The sequence below is a fragment of the Onychostoma macrolepis genome, chromosome 10, assembly GCF_012432095.1.
Source record: "Onychostoma macrolepis isolate SWU-2019 chromosome 10, ASM1243209v1, whole genome shotgun sequence".
NCBI lineage: Eukaryota > Metazoa > Chordata > Actinopteri > Cypriniformes > Cyprinidae > Onychostoma > Onychostoma macrolepis.
The window spans coordinates 2,695,093-2,718,988 of record NC_081164.1 but is presented as its reverse complement, the minus strand read 5'-3'; the positions used below and the strand labels follow the sequence as shown (position 1 = coordinate 2,718,988).

Genomic DNA, 23,896 nt, shown 5'->3' with positions numbered 1-23,896 from the left:
TTATATTAGAGTGTACAACATTTTGTATTGTTGAAACTACACTCAAAGTATGGCTTAAGGAAAACCAAATATGTGATCACTGAGTTTGATGTGATATTGTATGTATGGTATTGCGTATGATGACGGAGTATTGTAATTTTGTACCCAGGGACTGCATATGCAAATTAGCTTTATAGCTAACTCTGGTAAAACATGCATGGTCCCAGTTAAATAAATGAAATAAACTAAAAAAAAGAAAAAGAAAACTAAAAACATGAAAAATCGATGTCCTTTTGATAATCAGCCTAAACTGGGCCTTCAACCAGTGGTGGTTCTCAACTGGTTTTTGCTTCAGGAAACCAGATTTACTTATATTTAAAATTAATATAAATATAATTAATTACCATTGACTGTACAAATTATTAACAAAGGCAGAATAGGAGAACAGACACTTTTGGATTCCAAATGTCTCTTCAATGGTCTGTTGCTATAAAATGCACTGGTATTGATGCAAACCATGTTTTTCCTTGCGGAGGGAGAATCTATAACACTCTCTAGGCAGTATAACCTGGTTAGTCTTACAGGTTTGCAAATAATGAGGAAAATTTGCATACTACCGTATATACTTGACATTGTACTATGCATGCCCTGCTAAAAAAACAATAGAAGCCCAGTAGAAACCATCACAGAAATTCCAATGGTTTCCATTAATATAAACCATTTGCTTTTCCCAGTAAAACCATTACAAAATTCCTTTTTGTAGTGTGTTTTGGGCATTTTTCCAATAGAACTTAACATCCCACCAATAGAATCCATCACATACCAGTAGACACCATTATAATTTCCATTAAAACCAATACAATTCCCATTAAAACCATTACATTTTCTATTGTGTTTTTCAGCAGGGTGTTGTTGGCTCTTGTGAGGAATCATACGCCAAAATACTAGATTTGTAAGTCGCGTATGCTAAATGAGTAAAGCTAAATGTCAATGACAAATGGCGCACAGGTCTTTATAAATTTACCATGTGAATTGTGTACAGGCTGTATATTTTACCTAAAGATCTAAGAAGTATGCTGAAGTTCATCGCTCTCCTTACTGCGTAGAAATCCCGCCGCCGCAGAGAAACCGCGGTCACGTGACCTGAAACAAGCGCGTCACTCGCAGGTCAGAGTTGAAAGTCGAGGAAAGCTGAAGCATGGCGGCTTTAGTGAAGTGCAGAGCGCTGTTTCAGCCTTTCCGATCTCAAACAAACGTTATCAGCGGCGTGTGCAGATCGGACAGTGTTTTGCACGCATTTCTTACCAAGAGAGCGCCTCATTGTGTGCGGCTGTGCAGCTCCGACGTTAAGTCTGGAGATGACCTTATCGTTAGATACCTGGACGGTGCAGACTCAGGTAGAGCACGAGATAGTGAATGACAGACCGCAGAGTTTGTGTAGCGGATTCATATGCAATGCAAACACGTACTCGGCAACTTCTCTCATAATGCCCCATTATTTAACCCTTTCAGTGCCCTGTTACTGCAAGAAGCTGTCAGTCATTTGTCTTTAATAAATGCCAAATCTGCTCAATACTCTCAATATTATTATATATTCCTAGCTAATATTAGACTTTCTTGTCACTTCAAGGGTCTGTTTTAGTTGTCATGATTTTTCATACATTTTCTTGCAGTTTGTTAACTGTTTATTGTGTGTAACTGTTATTGTGTTTTAGGGATTGTTGTTTTGGGGATTAATCGCCCTCAATCTAAAAATGCCATCAGCAAAAATCTTGTTACCATGGTGAGTATTTTTACAATGTTACTTGTCAAAATGTAATGGTTAATCACTAATGGCTACTGCATGAGTACCTAATACTTAAAAAAAAAAAAAAAAGCATTGTGACATTTTTTTTTTAATTAACAAAAGTACCATGGTATTCTTAGATGTACTTTAGAATTGCCTGTACACTCTAAAAACTAATGTTATGACGCAAAACAGTTTGCATCAATCTTTTTGAGTTGTGACTACTTCTAATGAAATTGTTCAACCATGGAATAACTTTAGAAGGAACTAAATTTGTACTTTACTAAATCACTTCATTTCATCATTTGTTCTCCAGTCCTATGCTGTTAAATCCACTGTTCAGTTTTATATTCGATTAATACAGCTTACCATTATATTAAGAAATCGATTAACACAGAAGTTTCAGTTATGTTGACATAATAATGTTGCAGCTAAATGTTTAATTAAATCAGTAAATTAGTTTTTAACTTGAAACCATTCATTTGTTTAAGTTGTGGTAACAGGTGAATAGTATATTCAATCGCTTTGGATAAAAGTGTCTGCTAAATAAATATTATAAAATATTTAGATAAATGTAAATATTCCTTACAACAGTGGACCCTGTTAATTCCTTCCATCATCTCTGAGGCACAAATGTTAGGATTTGATGCGATAACAAATGAGAGCTAGGACATACTTAATATCCCCCTTTTTATGATTTGTTTTGTTTTTGCTAGATGTCAGAAGCTCTCGACTCATTGAAGAGGGACAACAGAGTGCTTACTGTAGTTTTGTGCAGTATGGTGCCTGGAATATTCTGCGCAGGTATTTAGCCACTGAAGTTGTTTAATGCAAATTGTATACAGCGTCACAGGGTTTGATTGGATTGTGTGGGTTACACTAACATCCACATATATTGTTGGTATGATATTATTGGTTGCACACAGTTTTGGTTAAGTCAAGAGAAGTTGGGTACATGGGTGGATAAAGTTGTTACTTTTTTGTTGAAAGACTGAAAACAAACATTGCCTTCAAAATATGGTGAATTGGGAATCATACATAATTAAGATGTAGTGATGCTGAACTTCATACCATTTATACAAATGTAAATGTGGGACAGCAAAAACACTAGTACATGCAAAATTTCATCTGCTGCATACGAAAGTTTGGTGAACATTGACTTGCATCCAGTTTGCATAATAAAAAGACACTTCAACACACAAAAAAAGAGCATTTTTACATTCTGATGAAATCTGCAAAGTATATTACAGCAGCTTTAAACCATGCTTATTTATTTAAAAAGTAGTTCTGTCAAACGATTAATCGCGATTAATTGCATCCAAAATAAAAGTTTTTGTTAATGTGTGTGTGTACTGTGTATATGATCATATTTATATATAAATACACACATGCGCATATATATTTCAGAAAAGTATGTTATGTTTATATATTAAATATATTTATATATAAATATATACATGTAAATGCATTTAAATATTTTCAAAATATATGTGTATGTATGTGTCTTTATATATACATAATAAATATACACAGTATACACACACATATATTATGTAAACAAAAACTTTTGGATGCGATTAATCGCGATTAATTATTTGACAGCACTATAAAAAAGTTAAAGGGATAATAGTAAATACTTTTTTTGTCTATAAATGTTTCGAGCACATTTCCATAGTCACTGAGTCAGCAGTGGCCTGTTGCATGAAGCTAGATGAACAAACTCAGAGTAGCTTTAGAGTCGACAAAACCAAACAATTCAAAAGCTTAAAAGAAAATACATATTGATTAGTCATTTTAAAAGATTTATAGATCGAAACTTATTTATAGGCTGTATATATTTAAATTAATTCAAATGCAAATTTAATATTATTTGCCAGCTCATATAATATTTTTAAATATATAATTATGAATAATTATAATTCATATGATATGAATATAATAATTAGCAGCAAAAGGCAATTTTGTCTCTGAAATTTTTCTACTCTAAACTGCTTTAATTTGTAGCAAGAGATACGGGGGAGTGGAATAATTGCATCTGATATCTGTCACTTTGCTCACAGCTGATTGGTCCAGTTTGGGTTTGCGATCTCTAACCCAGAATAAAACCTGCTCTGGAGCAGGGTAGCTGTGTAGCGTAAGTTACCATGTTGACGAAACCCGCTCAAAACCAACCCGTCTTCTTGAGCCTGAAAACTCCGTGTTTGCTTAAACTAAACACAAACTTACCTGAGTAAATCCCCAAACCGGCTTCGTGCAGCAGGCCTCAGATCATCTCATTAAAACTGATCATTACTGCATCAGCCAGTTCAGAATTGAAGTAAACTTGCCTTTAAATTTGACAAGGCAAACCAATGTGAATGTACCAACCAATGCCCGTGTCATTACAGTTTCATTATTTCAAGCACACAGATCTTTGAGCTAAAATCGGCCGCTTTTCAATGTCTTTCACAAGAACTTAACTTTGCATCAACGCATGTTTGTCTGAACAGGCGCAGACTTAAAAGAAAGAGCAAAGATGCAGCAAAGTGAAGTAGGACCATTTGTTACTAAAGCAAGAACACTAATAACAGAACTTGGTAAGTTAAGCTTAATAGGTATTCCTCAAATTTATTTGATATTGCCATTATTTAACCAAACAGCTAATATTTATTTAGTTAGCACCATGAGCGAATTTCATACAGTCACATTATGCTTAAGGTCATTGTGTAATTGTACAATGTAAATACCAGTTGCAGAGATGGATAATGTTTCAAAGAGTTATGGGTAATGTATTTTACATCCTATTAGCTATCATTGCTTGTTATTACAGTTTCATTATTTCAGCCAATGGAAACCCTGCTTTCTAGATATCAGCTCAGCCATTAAAAACAAACAATTGACTGCAAATCAGAAAAGTGTTTATATATGAGAAGTTCACTGTTCATTTAATGGTTAATCCAGTATTGGGCATTTGATGAAATGTTTTAGGTACTCTTCCCATGCCAACGATTGCAGCCATTGATGGGGCGGCTCTTGGAGGAGGTCTTGAAATGGCTCTTGCCTGTGACATCAGAGTGGCAGGTAGAACATGTGGTTCATCTCATGAGTTTATATGAACACACACTGTAGCTGATTCACTCAGTTCAAAATGAATGATTTTAATTAAATACTGAATATTATTATTGGCACATGCACAAGTGTGGGATCAACAACAACCTAAAATGGTTTAAAGGGGTCATGACATGGATTTTCTTTTATTATTTTAATATGTCCCTCGAGGTTTACTTATAATGTTAATAAAGTTTTTTGCACATAAAAACCCAACAAATAAAACGAGCCGTTTTTGGAGCGTGATTAAATAAATGCTTTGCTTATAACGAGGAGGAGGTTTTAAGCTATGAAACTTGCAGGATGTTTTAATCGTACAAAGACCTCTTATATGCCAAAAGATCAAGGCAAATTTGATTTCTCATGTCATGACCCCTTTAATGGTTTAATAAGTGTATCTTGGTTCACTCAGTGTTGTGAATTAACATTTCTTCATTACGCTGTCAGATAGCAGATGGCTTCTTTCATGCGTTCTCCTCTCACACCCAGATTTAGATTTAGGAAGTCTGTGCATGATGCTATAGCAGGTCTCCTGCACTTCTTCAAATGCATTTCACACCATATGTTTTCACACAAGGCTCCTTTTTTTTTCAAATGTGGATATTTAAGGTTTATATTCAGTGTAATTGCACATTGACTCAAAGTTGTGCTGCTGTAAAAAATGTGGAAATTATAGAATGCCTTAAGAATAACAAAGTATTTAAAAAAAAAAATGAATGTGGAATATTATTTAGTGTTCTTTTCAGATGCCTCTGAAATTGTTTTCATGGTTTCAAACTGTGAAATAAACTGGCTGCCTTTGAGTATTTTGACAGGTGTGAGAATGGTTTATATTTAATGCGCTGAAAAACAAAACTTGTTTGTGAAATTTAAGTGTTACATTTGTGCATTTTTTTTCCCAAAGCAAATTAAACTAATTTCACTTGTTGATCAGTTTATTTATGTGCTGTTCAGTGTCACAAGAAAGTAACTAATGATCAGTAAAGTATTAATTATTGATAAAATAAAGTGTCTTTTAATTGGAGCACAGTTAGTATGAGTATTTTTATTATCTATTATATTGTATGCATCATAAACCTGATTATTTTATGCTGTTTACCTGATTTAAAATGTGTGATTTCTGAAGGCATTCATATTTTTCAGGGTCTTCTGAGATTTATCTCTTTGAAATCAAATAGTCTAACTGATTCTCCACACTTTGACCTATTTTACAGCTAGCTCTGCTAAGATGGGACTAGTTGAGACTAAATTAGCCATCATCCCGGGCGCTGGTAAGTGCCTCTGTCTGTATTTGTAATTACTTCTGAGTTCTTCTGAAAATCAAAGAATTGTGATCAATTGTCTTCTTTATTGTTTTTGCATTGGTTTGAACCAAAAGTATATTCAAATACTAATCAGCCATAAAAAGTGTACAGTGAGTAAGAACAGTGCTATGATCTCGCTGCAAATGACTGAATGATTTAAGATTCACCCATTCTGAGACTCTGTTAATATGCTGCCTTACAGGCAATTGTCAGTGTATACAGCAAGTCATTTAGGCAATAAAATAAATTTAGTTTGTGCCAAGTGTTTCAGTAAAGTTTAATTGGAAACTTTTTGCATCCCTTTTTATTGAATCATATCATGAGACTTGTGGATCATATCAAAAAATGTGTGTATTGTTACAGACCTATAAGGCAGCTCACTAGGTTTCGGAGCACAGCTTGTATCTCATAATAACAAACTGGGCCAAATACTTCCAACTGCCAGGAAAAGGAAAACAGAACACAATAAAATTATTATTCAAAGAGATGTTTTCTTTAAAACATCTGTGCATCATTTCCTGGAGCTGCTGTTTTGTTTCAAATATACAATTGTGCTCATAAGTTTACATATCCCTTGCAGAATATGGAAAATGTTAATCATTTTTACAAAATAAGAGGGATCATGAAAATTGAATGTTATTTTTTTTATTTAATACTGTCCTGAATAAGCTATTTCGCATAACAGATGTTGTCCACAAGACAAAACAATAACTGAATTTATAAAAAAAATGACCCTGTTCAAAAGTTTACATACCCTTGAATCTTAATACTATGTGCCGTTTCCTAGATGATCCACGACTGTTGTTCTGTTTTGTGATAGTTGTTCATGAGTCCCTCATTGGTCCTGAGCAGTTAAACTGCCTGCTGTTCTTCAGATAAATCCCCCAGCTCCTGCACATTCTTTGGTTTTCCAGCATCTTCTGCATATTTGAACCCTTTCCAACAGTGACTGTATGATTTTGAGATCCATCATAGTTTCTTAAGTACAGTACCAAATGAAAAAATATAATCTTTTATGATGTGCTATTTACACATCTTCATCCTGTTCAAAAGTCTAAACCCTCTGGCTCTTAATGCATTGTGTATGAGTCCCTCAGTTGTCCTCCATGTGAAAAGATGGATCTCAAAATCATTCAGTCACTGTTGGAAAGGGTTCAAATATGCAGAAGATGCTGGAAAACCAAAGAATGTGCGGGATCTGGGGGATTTTTCTGGAGAACAGCAGGCAGTTTAAAAGGCTCAGGACCAATGAGGGACTCATGAACAACTATCACAAAACAGAACAACAGTCGTGGATCATCCAGGAAATGGCACATAGTATTAAGATTCAAGGGTATGTAAACTTTCGAACGGGGTCATTTTTTATAAATTCAGTTATTATTTTGGCTTGTGGAGTATATATAAACATCTGTTATGTGAAATGGCTTATTCAGGACAGTACTAAACAAACAAATAACATGCAATTTTCATGATCCCTCTTATTTTGTTTCAATTATTAACATTTTGCACATTCTGCAAGGGGTATGTAAACTTATGAGCACAACTGTAGCTTTGTATCTGAAGTTAGAATAGCAGCAGAACTGTAAATATTTCTGATGTGCCTGTAAGTGATTTTCACAGATTTTCAAACTGTTGCAGAACTGCATAGTAAAGATTTGTGCTCCAAATTCAATATAAAATATATTATAATTATATACTATTAAAAAATCTAGACAAAGAATGTGGATGCTTTGTTGTTGTCTTAATGTAACATAACTATTAATGTGGCAAACCACACCTCTGGTTACACCTGTTTGAACTTGCAGGGAATTAAATTCATCTGTTCACTAAAATCATCTTAACATTGCCAAAATGCAAAGAAAATGCATGTTATTTTTTGAGAGAATGTCGTTGTTTGTTTGCAGATGTCACCAGTAGATACCAAAATCAAACCAGGTGCCAGTTAGAAATGTTCAAGTGCCCAAATACTTTTGGGGCAACTGTAGCTCATAAGATACAGGACTATTCTGCAACAGACAGATTTGTTATGGTTATGATTTGTTGGGTGAAGGCAAAACCAGTGGCATGTTTTCCAGTTCCCTATCTAGGTACATGTGGTTGAGTTGGAAAGTATCTGTGTTTCAGTATATAGTGTCAGCCCAGACTGCCAGTGAGGTTATCGCTCAAGGCTTGACCTGCAGCCAGAGGGTTTCTGTCTTCAGGATGAAAATAGGTCACCGGAGCTTTGGCACCCGCCCAACAGCCAGAGCTTTATTAGGCTGAGAGACCCTGGAAAAACAGTGGTGAAGACGTCAGCACAATAATTGTTTTTTGGTTCGGTGTTGTGCTGTTTTGAACCAATTTGTTTGACCTGTTATCTGAAGATGTGAGCGTTGCATCTTTGTAGACATCTGAAAAATGTTATTTACTGGAGCACAGGATCAGTTACAGTTCTGCTTTTTTGTAACAATGGCCAAAAAACAAAAAAATTAAGATAAAAGTTGTCTGTAAAGGAGGAGACTCTTTTTAGTGAATGACCACCTAACTTTCAATCTGCCTTCAAAAAATAATGCATGTAAGACATAAGGACTACGTTTAAAGTCATGACATGGATTTTTTTATTTTATTTTAAAGTTCCTTGAGGTTTACTTATAATGTTAATAAAGTATTTTTTGAACAAAAAAACAAACAAATATGTGGAAAAATTATAATTGTCAACCCTCATTCTGAACCTCTGTCTAAAATGACCTGTTTTTAAGGGGCGTGTCCTTTAAGGCTTGTTAGTAATCAGCCACTGTTGTGATTGGCTAACGTCACTGCATAGGAAGCAGTATCAGTGCCCCCTCGCTATTGCATGTGAGTGTTTTGACAACATAATCAAAATAAAACGGCCATTTCCAGACGAAGCATTATGAAATCCAGGACCGCTTCACTTTCAACAAATGTTTCTTTGTGAACTTTCCATGACACCGTGGTTTTTGGTTGCTTTTGACGCAACATGACACTCGCTTTCAGCGTAATCAAGTGTCAGCCGTAAGCGAGTGAACACCAGTGGGCGGGGCCTATGGTGAGAAGAAGACTATTCGTCGATGTCTTGCTCTGGAGGCAGCGTTTATGCAAACGACTGGTGACATCACCCTGCACCTCAGATCCAAAACGAGACGTATTTTGTAGCTTCAATAAATAAATGCTTTGTTTATAACGAGGAGGTACAAATCGTACAAAGACCTCTTATATACCAAAAGATCAAGGCAAATTTGATTTCTCATTTCATGATTCTTAAGGTTCTTTTATTGTGTATTGTGTGTATAGGTTTTGGAGCCATGGTCATTACTATCTATTATTGTATGGAAAAAGGGCCATTGAGTATATAATGACAGAGCTTTGATTTCTGGTTGAATTACTTCAGACCTGCTGTGGTTTCCCTCTGCTTTATTGAGTCAGGGCATTTTAGCCTTTTAGAGCTCTGTTGATAATGTGTAATGCTTGCGTGCTACTCCATAGATAATTATTTAATTGGCTCCCTGATTACCAAAGATTTCTTGATTGGTAGCGTTTGGAAAATTGCAAGACTGCAAAGGATATTGCAATTTTCGACATGAAGTCTTTTGAGTTGTTTGAGCAGTGTTTGATAAATCAACATTTCCAGCTATGGGTACTGAATTAAAGAGTATATGGGAGTGACTTAATCATGCCAGCCTCTTCACCGCATGAAGCTCATTTCCAATGACTCAGCACATAGTGGGTCAGAATAGCAAGGAATATTCACACCCTGGACTGACAAATCACATGGCCACATGCCTTCAGTACACATCAATATGCCAAAGGGGAAGAGCAGGGATGACCGGGATTTGGGCCTTCCTTTGAGATTTTGCCGATCATAACAAACTTTAACTGCTTAGTCTTTGTGACAATAGAAATGCTTCCATCAGTGGAGATTTTAATATTGTTTATACCATGGCGTCGTCTATGAGAAGGAAACTGCAGTTCCAGTTCTAGCGTATGAGGCATTGGTGACCAAAGAAGCACACAAAGCCAGTCATGAGGAAGCAGTGGGAACACTATTTAGAATGAGGAAGATCAGGTGTGACTCGAGAGGACAGAGCCAGCTTCACCGCTTGAGTTCACAACCTGTTTGGCCCTTACGAAGTGAAATATGAATTCTGGTATAATGTGGGGAATTGTCTACTGTTGTATGGCATCAAGGGTAATGTTGTTTGTGACCAGCTGAAGGATTTGTGACTCTGGAACACAAAACCTGTCATAAGCGTTCATTTATTTGAAATTGAGATTTATATATCATCTATTAAGATAATAAGCTTTCCATTGATGTATGATTTGTTAGGATCGGACAGTATTTTGCCAAGAAGCTACTATTTGAATATTTGGAATCTAAGGTTGCAAAAAAATCTAAATATTGAAGAAATTGCCTTTAAAGTTGTCCAAATGAAGTTCTTAGCAATGCATATTACTAATCAAAAGTTTTGATATATTTACAGTAGGAAATTTACAAAATATCTTTACGGAACATGATCTTTACTTAATATCCTAATGATTTTTGGCATTAAAGAAAAATCGATAATTTTGACCCATACAATGTATTGTTGGCTATTGCTACAAATATACCTGTGCTGCTTGTGACTGCTTTTGTGCTCCAGGGTCACATTTATGTTGACCGCTCAAGCATTTATAAAAGAACAAAGAAGTTGTAGGTCTTTGTATCTGAGTGTGTAATACCGGGTGCGATACCGAGCATGCATACTGTCAGAAAAGCCACACACACAGTGCTGCATATGTGATGCAAACATCAATGTTGTTTACAAAACATCCACTATATGGTGAAATCATGTCATAGCATAACACAAATAAGTGTTTATTAATCAATAATTCGCCCCCGTAATCATAATTTGTGTGAAATGGAATAGACATTATGGCGTTTGATTCTAGTGTATATTTTAGCTGGAAACTGTTGTAAATTGCAGTAAATTGTATTTCATAAGTGTGTTTTTGGAGTTTAGTGAAAATGTAGATTGAGGCACATATTTCCAGTAAATCTAGGTTGAGTTTGTAAGATCTACTGTTTTGCTCCAATTGCATGTGCAATTTGCAGTTAGCAGTTCTGACAGTTACTTTTGTTCATTTGCAGATGTAATATACAGTATCTCAATCCTAATCCATCCTAGTTGTGCGGTTTCATAATAAATCGTCACCTCTACTGCTTTCTTGAAAATTTCACAGTGAAATTAAAATTCTTTAAAAACCCATTTGTATTGCATGGTCTAAAAAGCATGCTATATGCATGCTTTTTAGACCATGGTGAAACTGTCAAATTTGAAATCTGACCATAAATAAATTAATTAGATAAAATATCAGATCAGGTGGTGTTGTTTTTTTTGTTGTTTTTAAGTTCCAGTATGTTTAGCTGAAGTGTGTTAATTACCATGCTGTGCTTTTAGCTTTTAGACTGTGTACATTGTTTTTCTTTGTCCTAATTTTCACACAAGTTTTTTAGACTGAAACCAACCTAATTATACAGGGATTTCTTAATAGGTTGTTAGTGTTTTGCCTGAATGGCTAGTCGGTTTTAAAAATGTGTAGTTTTGCACATCCCTACAAGCATTTTCTTTTTTTATGTTCAGCTAAGTTTATCTGGTTACAGTGGATATAGTTCACCCAAAAAAATAAAATTCTGTTGTCATTTGCTCACCCTCAAGTTGTACAAACCTACGGAGCCCTTTACAGGACATTGTGGTGGGAAAAATTCAGGGTGGGAGGAAACATTTTTTTCAAATGTTTTGCGTTCCCTTGCAAAACCATTTGAGTTCGGACAAACGCTTCCTGTTTACTTTGCAGCTTGAAGTGGTTACAGCTCGTATGTTCACAATGGAGCGGTTCATAGAGTTTTATTTTGAACTTGCACTCAAAGTAATACAGTCAGTGCTTATTTCGAGGCACGGTTTTGGGACATAATAAAACGCTTAATGTGGCTTAATGTTTTAAAACAGTGACTTGGAGGACCAAATTATTAATATTAATAATATTACTAAGCAGAATAGCCCAGAATATGAACGCAACGCCCTGCACATAGCCTAAGCTTTTTCTCCCTCATAAAACGCTTAAGGTAGGCTATAATGAAAACGGTGATTTAAAAATACCAAATCCGTTGCATTCATATTCTGGGCTATTCTCCTTTATTAATAGTAATATTATTAATAAGGTTATTAATATAAACCTAACAATTTTATTAGTATTTATTATTATCGAATTTGGTCCTAATGTCACTGTTTTAATACATTAAGCCACATTAAAGCGTTTTAGAATGTCCCAAAACCGTGCCTTGAACTTGAACCTGACTGTATTTCTTTATACTTGAGTCAAAGTTCAAAATAGAAACTCTATGAACCGCTCCATTGTGAACATATGAGCTGTAACCACTGCAAGCTGTAAAGTAAACAGGAAGCGTTTGTCTGAACTCAAATGGTTTTGCGAGGGAACGCAAAGTTTCTCGAGGGAACGCAAAAGTTTTGCGAGTTTTTTTTCCTCCCACCCTGAATTTTTTCCACTCACAATGTCCTGTAAAGGGCTCCGTACAAACCTGTATGAGTTTACTAAAAAAATATATTTTGAAGAATGATCAAACAATTGACGGTACCCAAAAAATACTATACTAGTCAATGGCTACCATCAATTGTTTGGTTACCAGCATTCTTCAAAATATCTTTTTTTGGGTTTAGCAGGAGAAGGAAACTCATACAGGTTTGGAACAACTTGAGGGTGAGTGAATGATGACAGAATTTGGATGAACAGTCCCTTTAAGTAGTTCCAGGCATCTAACAGCAGTAAAGACATATCAAAATCTCCTTACTGATTAACTCTACAGTAAGTGAAGTCATTCCTTATTATAAACAAGTATGAGTGAGTTAATGACAGATCCACTGACCCACTTTTCAGTACCACAGTATACTTTGCTTAGCCTGGCCCAGATTCTTCAGAAGGACTGTTGCACAGATCAGATTAAACCGTCTCTGTTGATCACACGTCCACACATTATCACAACAAATATGAAATCACGTGGAGGTTAAAACAGGACTGTGAATGCGACACCTCTGAGTGTAGTTGTAATATGTCTTTAGAAATGAAAACAATTATCTTGAATGTTGATTTTTTTTTTTTGGGTCACACTTTACAATAAGGTCCCATTACTTCACGTTAGTTAATGCATCAACTAACTGCTAATACATCAACTGACAAGTTTCATTTTCAGGTCAACTTTCTTGAGGTCATAATTCACAAAATCCATTGGCAGCAATACTGTGGGAAGATGAGTTCACTGGTTTATTTTCATAGTTCTTCATGCTTCCTGTCCTGTGCTGGGAATGAGTGTGTTATGTGTGCAATGCGGAGGAACAGAAGGTAGTATAGAGGCCTTCTGTAACAGGAGAGACATGCGAGACGTGTGTTTTTTGTTTGTGAACCGAATGACATCAGTCTGACACACCTTTTAAATAGTGTGAAATGCAGTGATACCAGATAAATGGGGAGTGTTACAGTAGATGTTTGTATGTGCTTGTTCACGTTTTATTTTCTCATGATCGACACACTTGAATCATATCTTTACCTTTAAGTGCGTTTGTGCACAGTTAAAGCAGTTAAATAAAAATGTGTGCACACTGTCAATCAAAATGTACATACTGTGTAACCACATTTTTTTAGAATAAATACAGGTGATTATTTGCTTGCAAACATTGGGCCTCATTCATTAAACACAAGCAGAATGATTTCTATATAAACAGTTTTTTTGTTTTGTATGTTGTGACATAAACGAACTAAACGTAGCAATTTATATAAGAATGAGAACACAATTGTGTTGAGTTTTATTAATGAGACCCATAATTTGCATGTAGAAAGAAATGAGTTCCTTTTCAGAATTTAGGCCATTATTATTGGCTCAAAAAAGCCCAATGTAGAACAAAAACCGTAAGGTTCAACCATAAAATTTACACATTATTTGAAAGTAGAAGAACGATCACTGCACTGTTTATGCCTTGTGCATGCATTTTGAGTTTCTTAAGTCCCGTCAAACTGGACAAGATTAGATTAAAGGCTGCAAGGATTGTGTAGCCCTTCCAGGAACTCCAGCACATGTTTGACTGTGACGCTTTTTCTTGACGGCCGCTCTGGTTTCTTGGAATGCAATGTGTAACACTTACCAGCCTCTGCTGCCGATTTCAAAACAACCCTGAGCTAACCTCTGTCACACTCTTTGCCCTCCATCTTTCTTCAGCGTGTTGACACTGTTTCTGGTAATCTTCTTTTTTTTTTTTGTGGTGTTGTTGTAAATGTGCCGTATAAAGGCAAAGGCCACTTTCTCACTAGCCAGGACTGATGTGTTGCAAGGATTTCCCTGAATTTCTTGCGAAATCTCTGCCGCATAACAGTGTTGTTTGTTACCGGCTCAAGTCATTGAGTTTAGTCGTAGCAAATCCACTCATATGGGGAACAACATTTGACCTACAACATGTATATTTGATCTACTATTGCATTTCTCTAACATCAGGGATTATCATAATATTTAATAAACCATTGAAAAGCCACAGATATACATTTGTTTGTTAAAAACAGTTGATGGCTAATGAAATGAGATTGCAATAAAATTAGATCTGTGTTATCATTGCATATTTCCATATTGTGTATTTTACGGTAAGTGGGAGTTGTGTGCAATAGTGTCAAAAGATGAGTTGATTAAAATTCACATGAAAAGAACCTGTCCTTGTTGCAACAACATGCCAAAATGGCAAATTTCTAAAGAAAAGTGTCTTTTTTTCTTTCTGATTTCCAAATAGAAGTGCAAAAAATACAAAAATTGCACACGGATTTTAAAAGCTCTACAATGTTTCAGGAAATCAACCTACAGTCACCTTCATGTTTTTCCAAACCTGTTTGTTGTTTTGTTTTCTGAGAATTGATAGTTCATGTTGATGGTTAATGAAATGGGAAGCTCGCACTAAAATCTTATCATTGCTTATAGTTGTATTTATATATTGTGGTTGTCTGTATGTACATTATAGAAGTCACGCACTCTTATAAAGGCAGTGAAATATTTGCGCTGCTGTCCAAGAACGCTCTGACAGAAATATAGTCAAACTGGAAAGACAGTCAGTCGGTGCGGCTGTGCCCTAGATTCATAAACACTATGATTTATTCATGTGTCTTTTTGCCAGAGCGAGGTGGCAGTTGCCCGTGGAGGGCTGGGAACTGCTTTATTAGTGAGCACTTATGCAACACGTCCCTGCGCTTTCATGTGTAAACATATTTCACGCAAGAGCTTGAGTAAGAGTTGTGCAACTGAGTCAAAAGATGGCCTGATTATGTGAATTCATGTGAAAGGAACCCAGAAGTTGCGGTAAGATGCCAAAACAGCAAATTTCCAAATTATTCAACCATTATAAATGGAGGCTTCAAAATGTGATTTTAAATTTTTTGAGTTAAAGGTGGCTTGATTTCAATAGTGGCACCAAATGGATTTGCAAAAAGCCCTACAGTGTTTACACTCTTCAGGAGATCAACCTACAAATTACTTGCGCACTTAAGTTTTTCATGAGAGAGCACCTGGAGATTTGGTTTGGTGCACCTAGTGTGACCCATTAAATATAATTATAAAACAATGTAAAAAAATTATTAATGTTAATGATGGTATTATTGCATTTGACTTGTTTTTATAAAATAATCAATATTTATAATACTATTGTATTATATTGTACTATTTTTTTTTTTTTTTTGGTCATTAAAGAAATTCACAAAAATGTAAATTAAATCACCCTCATGTTTATCCAAACCTTTGTTGTGGTGTCAAACAGCTATTTTCCTTACAACAATAATTAATGTCCAAGAAAACACAATAAATAAATAAAAGAGCCATAACGTTGGTCCATTTAACTTGTACTTGTACTCTTTTTCTGAAGCCAGATGAAAATATGAGCAACATACTGAAATTTGAATCATTCACTGATAATCTTCCCATTCGCAGAAACTTTCTCCATTTTAGGCTACATACTGTATCTCTTACTGTATCTCTCGCTCTCTGTCTTACGCAACTGCATTCAGTTATGCCACATAAGGAAACCAGTTTTGAACCAGTGGCACTTTTTTAGTTGGAATGCAGACGTGATTATCGTTATTTGTCTGAAGAACAGACTGACCTGAAATCTAGCGCACATAAAACATCCTTATTACATTCCAGATATAATTTGATCTGCTTTTAAATATGATCTGATGTTTACTTGCTTGTGTCCTAGAACTTGACAACCCTGCTCATTGTGAACTGTACTGTAGCCGTATGGGGAAAACATGACAGCATAATTGAGGTTTTAATTGAGAATATTCACAGTAAATAATGAGAGAATCTTCAGCTTTACATCAGCTGTGTGATTAGAAGTATTTCTAACATTGAAAACTGCACAGTTTGCCTTGAACTAAAACTTTAATGCATCAAATTTTCCAAATACTTGTCATGCCTAGAGTAGCTAAACCGGTAAAATGTTTCCAACATACTTGCTAGATATCAATGAAGTTAATTTCCTGGTGTTGAATAGATAGGATTGTAGCTATCTATTGTTACAGCTTGTCATGCTCATGGGGTTGGACAGGTTCAGATTTTCAAACATCGACACACACTCACCTTCATTTGTCTGTTGGTGATTTCTCTTTTTTGTGCTGTGTTGAATTGAATACAAAATGATTAGGACACCGTTCCCTGTCTCTAGTCAAGTCAAGTCACCCTTTATTTATATAGCGCTTTTACAATACAGATTGTGTCAAAGCACTTAATTATTGAATTGCATTGCTGTGGCCATAATCACATCCATTTCTGTACAAGTTGACCTGTGACCTTCGTTGCCTTTTGAGTTGCACGTGTTGAGATCCTTGTTAAGGTTAATCTGAAGTTTCTAGTAACATGGGTGCAACCAATAAGTTGTGTCAATCATTTATAAGACCCAGTCTAAAGACTCATCATAAAACAATTAGCTTTGTTTGGTAGTTTTCTGAGACAGGTGTTTCTAACTCTGTGAGTCAGTATCATGCTGAAACAGGTCATGAGAGCTTGTCTTTCAACGGTGAAAGACCAGCACCATTCAATGTGTGCAACAAGCAGTGATCACATGAGAGTTTCTAGGATTTTGGAGAGGTGGACTGGGGCACCGTTGAGATGCAGTCTTTTGTTGCAACTGTGAATTAAACATGCATTTCTCAGATGGTTCATTTGGCTGATCAGACAGTTCTTGTGTCCTCTCTCTTTGCCACTTTTCACCGCTCTAATCAGAACTGACGTGCTCAAATGAGTAGATTTCTAACACTTTAAAGATGAAAGATGTTGTATTCAGTTTTTTTTTTAAATCGGAAAATTGACAAAAAGCATCCTTAGAAATCACAGACACCATAGAGAGAAAAAGAAGAATGTGACACAGCCAATTAGAAAACTTGTTTTTGGAAGGCAGGGGTTTGGAAAGAGAGCAAAGCACTCTTATATAATGTAAAAGTATTTAGCAACAGAACCGTTTTCAGCATTAATAAGAAATGTTTCAAATCGGCATATTAGAATGATTTCTGAAGGATCATGTGAGACTGAAGACTAAATAAAACTAAATAAAAAATTGAAGTCAAGTCACCTTTATTTATATAACGCTTTTAATAATTCAGATTGTGTCATAGCAGCTTTACAAAACAGTATCAAATAGTTAAATAGTGCGAAAGGACAACAGTAAACACTCAGTTTTCAGTTAAAGGCAGTTCATCGTTGAATTCAGTGATGCCATCATCCAGTTCAGTTTAGTAGTTTAAATAGTATCTGTGCAATCAATGTTGATGATATCGCTGGAAATTAAGTGTCCCCAACTAACAATTCCCAAATCAAATAAATAAATAATATAAATAAAATAAATCTCTTCATATAAACAAACTAAAGCTTTGCCTGTCCTCTTTCCATTTAATAATCAGGCCACCACTGTATTTCAATCACAATCCATACGGAGGTGCTGCATACATGCAGCATTAGCAGTTTTTGATTTAAATTTGATTAATTTCTTAATTTGAAGCAAAAACAGAATGGTCTGATTTTAGATTTGTGACACTATGCTAAATAAAACATCTGAACGAAACAGAAACAGCAGATGGGCTGAATGAGATGCAGATTCACTCTCTGCCAGCAGGTGGCGCTTATTAACAGCAGCGATACCGCTTATAAACACTTACTGCGTCCCAATTCGCCTACTTATACTATGCCTTAATATGACTTAAACGTATCATTATAAAAGTTCACAGTGTTGCTACAGATGAAATATAATGCGCGTAACATTAAATGAATATTTTTTTTCATCAGGTTAGACATTATTTATCACTCAAATCAAGTCTTGCATATCTGCCATGTTTGTAGTTTTTAAACACTTTTTATGCGTGTATGGCTTTTTAGAGGAAACGGCTTATCATTTAATGAACTGACAGCCTATCGGCTAATCTTCAACATGTTTTACACTAAACAGTACATTTGGATTGAACTATTTTTAGAGTTTACCATGAAAAAAAATGCTGTTTTATAAGAGAAGTCACTGACATTTTGCGACAGGTGGGATTTTCTCAGTCACAGATTTAAATAACATGTCTAGTAGAATAACTTGCTCTTGGAATCATATTTGTGACCATGGACCACAAAATCAGTCATAAGGGTACATTTTTTTTAAATTGAGATGTATACGTCATCTGAAAGCTGAATAAATAAGTTTTCCATTGATGTATGGTTTCTTAGGATAGGACCATATTTGGCTGAGATTCAACTATTTGAAAATCTGGAATCTGAGGGTGCAAAACAAATCGCCTTTAAAGTTGTCCAAATTAAGTTCTTAGCAATGCTTATTACTAATCAAAAATTAAGTTTTGATATATTTATGGTAGGAAATTTACAAAATATCTTCATGGAACATGATCTTTACTTAATATCCTAATGATTTTTGGCATAAAAGAAAAATCGATAATTTTGACCCATACAACGTATTGTTGGCTATTGCTACAAATATACCTGAGCTACTTATGACTGCTTTTGTGCTCCAGGGTCACATTTGTCATGTTCTGGCTGTAGGGGGAACTCAGCGTCTGCCACGAACTGTAGGAGTGTCTGTAGCTAAAGAGCTGATATTTGCGGCGCGGGTGCTGAACGGTGACGAAGCCAAGAGTCTCGGCCTAGTGAATCATGCTGTGGAGCAGAATAAGACTGGAGATGCGGCATATCTGCGAGCTCTGGATCTGGCCCGTGAATTCATCCCTCAGGTACGAACACTTGAGTTGGTCCATTCAGAGAATTTCTTAGTGTACACTGTTCTAATGAAGCTTCGATGATTGTTCTCTTGCAGGGGCCAATTGCAGTTCGAATGGCAAAGTTAGCAATCAACCAGGGAATAGAGGTAAGATTGCACGTGACTTATCTGGCCAAAAATCAAGTTATTTTCTTGTGCTGTATTCTTTTGAGAGCGAGGATATTTTACACAACCTGTCTGTGTTGACATCTGAATCTTATTGCCATGTCACAAAAAAAAGAGAAGGGAAACATTATCTCCTCTATTTGAAAAGATGTTTATTTTCATATTGTGCTGTCTATAAGCAAACATATCAGAACAGACATACTATGATGCATAAGATAAACCGCTGTGCTGTACTACCTACTGTACGTCTCTCATTTCTCATCGTGTATAAGCTTACCAGTGAAAGTGTGTTTGTATGTGAAGTCATGTGCAGCTGTCATCCGAGATACCGAAGAGAGAGTCTGCTTCATGACATTACCTTGACCCCAGAGGCCGGCCTGTCAACACCGCAGATCCCTCAGGCCACAGGTCCCTTAGGAAGTGACCTAACAGAGCGGAGACCTCAGCTTTTCTGTTGAAGTCATTAAAAGAGGAAAATGCCAACATAGGAGCATTGGAAAAATTTGCGTCTACCTGCATTTTTGCAAGGTGTAGATATGGTAACACTTTAATTTAGGGAACAATTCTCACTGTTAACTAGCATGCATATTACTAACATATTTGCTGTTTATTAGTACTTAAAAAGCACATATTAATGGCTTATTCTGCATGACCATATTTTAGATCCTTTAATCCACCCCATACCTAACTACCTTACTAATTATTAGTAAGCAGCTAATTAGGAGTTTATTGAGGCAAAAGTCGTAGTTAATAGTTAGTTAATAGTGAGAATTGGTTCCCAAACTAAAATGTGAACGTACATACAATTCACTGCTGTTTCCAGCTAAAATGAATACTAGTGCCAGTAAAGCACCAACAGATTTTATTCCTTTATCACACAAGTTATGATTACAGAGGCGGATTATCAAATAAAGACTTATTTTCGTACAGTTCTTTGCACAATACCATGTTATGACCTCAAAACCCTTTTATCATAGTGCATGATTTGTGAACCCATGCATTTTGCTGTTTCCCTCACATAACCAGCTCCGTATGTATGGCTTATCTAAAAAAGTAAACTTGCTCAGTAGCGCACCTGGTAAAGCATTGTACTTTTGATGTGAAGTGCTTTTATACGAGTCCCGTGAAACACGAACAAGATAAAGAGCTCAAAGACTTGTAGACGCAATCTAAAACAGCATGGTTGCCTCAGCAAATTTACTGTTATCTCACATTTGCTTTTGTTAATACTATCGTTTAGGTTTAGTGTAGGCGCTGCATTGTTTTCAAACACTATACACCAGATTAACTTTTATCACCAATCACTGGACATTTTGTTTCAGAACTGCCATGATGTGTATAACAACCAATGTAATAAAACTTTGCCAGATTCTGATTTAGCGCCACTCACCTGAAGTTTCACTTTGAAGGAGTAGTGAAACCTGCAAGAAGCAATGTAAAATCATTTTGCACAAATGCTGCCACATACAGTGATTTCCAATGAGCCTGGGTTGAAAAAAACAATTCTTCACTAAGACCCAAAATAGCTTCGTGTCTGACCTTTTTTTTTTTTTTTTTTACAGAAAGAGCTCTATTGAGCAGCTAATGCCAAAGGACATTTTCTTTTTCTAATGAAGGGTTCAGATATTTATTCTTTTTTGTGAAATGCCGAGGTCACCTACAAAAGTAGGTCTCTTTGTTGTCATGAGGAGATCTTGCACATTTATTGGATGGTTTGTTCCCACAGCTACAAGGAGAAAAGAAAGTGTGTTGTGTACGCATTCGTCATCATTTCAGACTTAAGTTCTCTAGCGGCTAATACAGTAATTGTGGTTCATATAAACAGTTTGCGCATGACAACTGATGACGCAAGACTGGTGAATGATGTTGTTGATTTGTTCCAGGTGGATTTGAAGACCGGATTAGCTATTGAAGAGGCATGTTATGCTCAGGTATGTTTACACAATCAATGTTTCCATGAATCTTGAGAATCAAACTACAATTTTGTTGTATGAAATATTGTTCTTATATTGTTCGATTGGGTTCCAGAAGTAAAAACCCCATTTGTTTTCAACATTGAGTAATTTATTTTAACGATGAATAAACCTTTCAAGAGTCATTTCCATGTGGGCGGCGCTCTGACAAATTTACTGGAGTTCGTGTCCCAGCTTGAGGTCTTTTCCCAATTCTGTTTCCCCTCCCTTTCCTGTTTCTCCTGCCAAAATGCCCAGAAATTAAGTATATCAAAAAATGGATGTAATTCTTTAATTTGATATAATAAGTCTATGTATCGGCCACTTCAAGTGTTGACATAATGCTCTTCACGAAGAGAGCGAACGCTGGCCTAGATCACTCAGGAAGCCACTATATTTAGCTCTTAAGAAGCACAGCTTCAGCGTTCCTCTGATATATGCGACTCTGTTGTCTCCTAGGTGATCCCAACCAAAGACAGGCTGGAAGGTTTGCAGGCGTTCAAAGAGAAACGTCCTCCTCGCTATAAGGGCGAGTAACTGTGGCCTAACCAAGCCAATTACAAGCAGCTGCCTTCTGAATCGCCTGCCACTGCTGGCGAGTCTCGTAAAAGAATGTTGCATATCTGAAATGTTTGGAGCACTGCTGGGCCCCTGAGGGCCCGATGATGGTAAAAGCTGTAGGGATTTGAGCTGAAATGTTTGAAAGATGAAAGCGATTCCTTTGCCTGAGGATCAGCTTCTTTTTGTGTGGTATGTCCTTTTGTTGTCATTGTGAACTTTCTACCTATTCCTTACGTAATATAAAGAGTCTTTGATTGTTCGTTCTCATCTGTTAATAATAATATTGGGTGCATTTCAAATTAACACAAAATGGAAACTTTTACAATGCACAGTACTCCATTATACTCTATTAACGATGTGTCTGCTTTGAGGAGCATATAACCCAAACTAAATCTGGTTGAGTAGGTTGATTCCAGGAATCAGCGCTGATGTTATGCATCAAAGCTGCTTTCACTTTAAACGTGCATGTAAGCAGTCCAATCAACGTCCACCCAGTTTTTGCCCCAAGGGTAATGTTTTTAGAGAAGGTGTTATGAATATTTGTAATTTATGCAATAAAGCCTTAAAACGTATCTATGCTCCATGTCATTCAACAACAAAACCATTCATAATGGAAAAAGCTCCAAGATAATGCTGATAAGTACTGAAATATAAACGTTATCTCACTTCCTCCAGTGAGTATTGCCTTCTGGTATTTACTGAAGTTATCTTACAGCTACATCCTGCTCTTCATTAGTTTAATATCAGGCAGTAAAATGTGTATATATGTCATCACTGGCATAAAAACAGCTTTATTCATGCTAATGTTCAAAACAAGGAAACGTATAACTAGAAAATTATATATGCATACACCACTCTATATCTATATATATATATATATATATATATATATATATATATAAAATAGTGATGATAAAACTATTTGTTCTGCATTTTGCTTAGTCATAAAAAAATGACTTTTTTTTCAGTATATTACTTTTCAAAATAATTTTCCATTGTCTTTTTACATCTTTTTTTTTTCCTTGTGAGTAATCAAGAATAACTTGATCAATCAAAAACTTTTAAAAAGTTGATAAATCAAACTTGATCAATCGAAAACTTAAACACCTGAATATATGAATATTTTATATATATGTAAAATGTGGGATGTACATGCCAAAAACACTGACCACAGTTATCACGCTTCAAAAGGACCCAGAAACACTGCAGATGGATGATGCAATAGTTGTCACTTTGGTTAGACACATTTAAGCAGTGTAAATATTATTAACAGTTACATTTCGCAATTATTCTGTAACGTTGTCACAGAGAGTCACACCTAAGAAGAGCTCCATTCCCAGAAGCTCTGCAATCATTTCACTGATGCCGATTGTTACGGGAAGTGCTAAAGCAGTTAAACCCTCTCAAAATCACGTTTAGCAGAAACAAGCCTTATTTAGCTTCAGGGCTTTTTTTAGCACTCAAAAAATGTGAATTACCACCCTAATAGAATATTATAGTTGTGGGTGGTTTTACAGCCTTTGTTATTTGAGCTTCAGCTGCAAAAGAGGAAAAAACCCAGACTGTTGCAAGAGCTGCTGTGTCAGCCGACAGGAACGCTGCCCCAGGGGCTCATGGGGGATTGTTTCACACACACTATACTGCTGCTGCATTCTGAGAACTGATGTAATGATGTAATGCTTATCTAATATACACACAGCAGGGAAGCACGTGACTGCCGCTGTACGCCTGACCCCAGAATATATGTTCAACTTTCGCTCGTGTCAGCTTTAATGCTGT

At 35.9% G+C, this 23,896-nt stretch overlaps 1 protein-coding gene across 1 annotated transcript; it reads left to right on the top strand.

Moving 5' to 3' along the window:
• The first annotated feature begins 1,089 nt into the window (after positions 1–1,089).
• auh (AU RNA binding protein/enoyl-CoA hydratase) lies at positions 1,090–22,689 on the top strand. The gene is made up of 10 exons (XM_058789696.1): positions 1,090–1,376; positions 1,695–1,762; positions 2,482–2,569; positions 4,255–4,341; positions 4,733–4,825; positions 6,067–6,123; positions 19,265–19,452; positions 19,536–19,586; positions 21,488–21,535; positions 22,016–22,689. Exons 1-10 carry the CDS (start codon positions 1,178–1,180, stop codon positions 22,091–22,093), a joined length of 957 nt encoding a protein of 318 aa, XP_058645679.1. The 5' UTR covers positions 1,090–1,177; the 3' UTR covers positions 22,094–22,689.
• Positions 22,690–23,896: the final 1,207 nt, after the last annotated feature.

Excerpts from the sequence above, each read along its gene's own strand:
- auh (XM_058789696.1), top strand. The coding sequence starts at position 1,178 with ATGGCGGCTTTAGTGAAGTGCAGAGCGCTGTTTCAGCCTTTCCGATCT. Across the intron at positions 4,342-4,732 it reads AACACTAATAACAGAACTTG|GTACTCTTCCCATGCCAACG; the intron begins GTAAGTTAAGCT and ends GAAATGTTTTAG. Across the intron at positions 21,536-22,015 it reads AAGAGGCATGTTATGCTCAG|GTGATCCCAACCAAAGACAG; the intron begins GTATGTTTACAC and ends GTTGTCTCCTAG.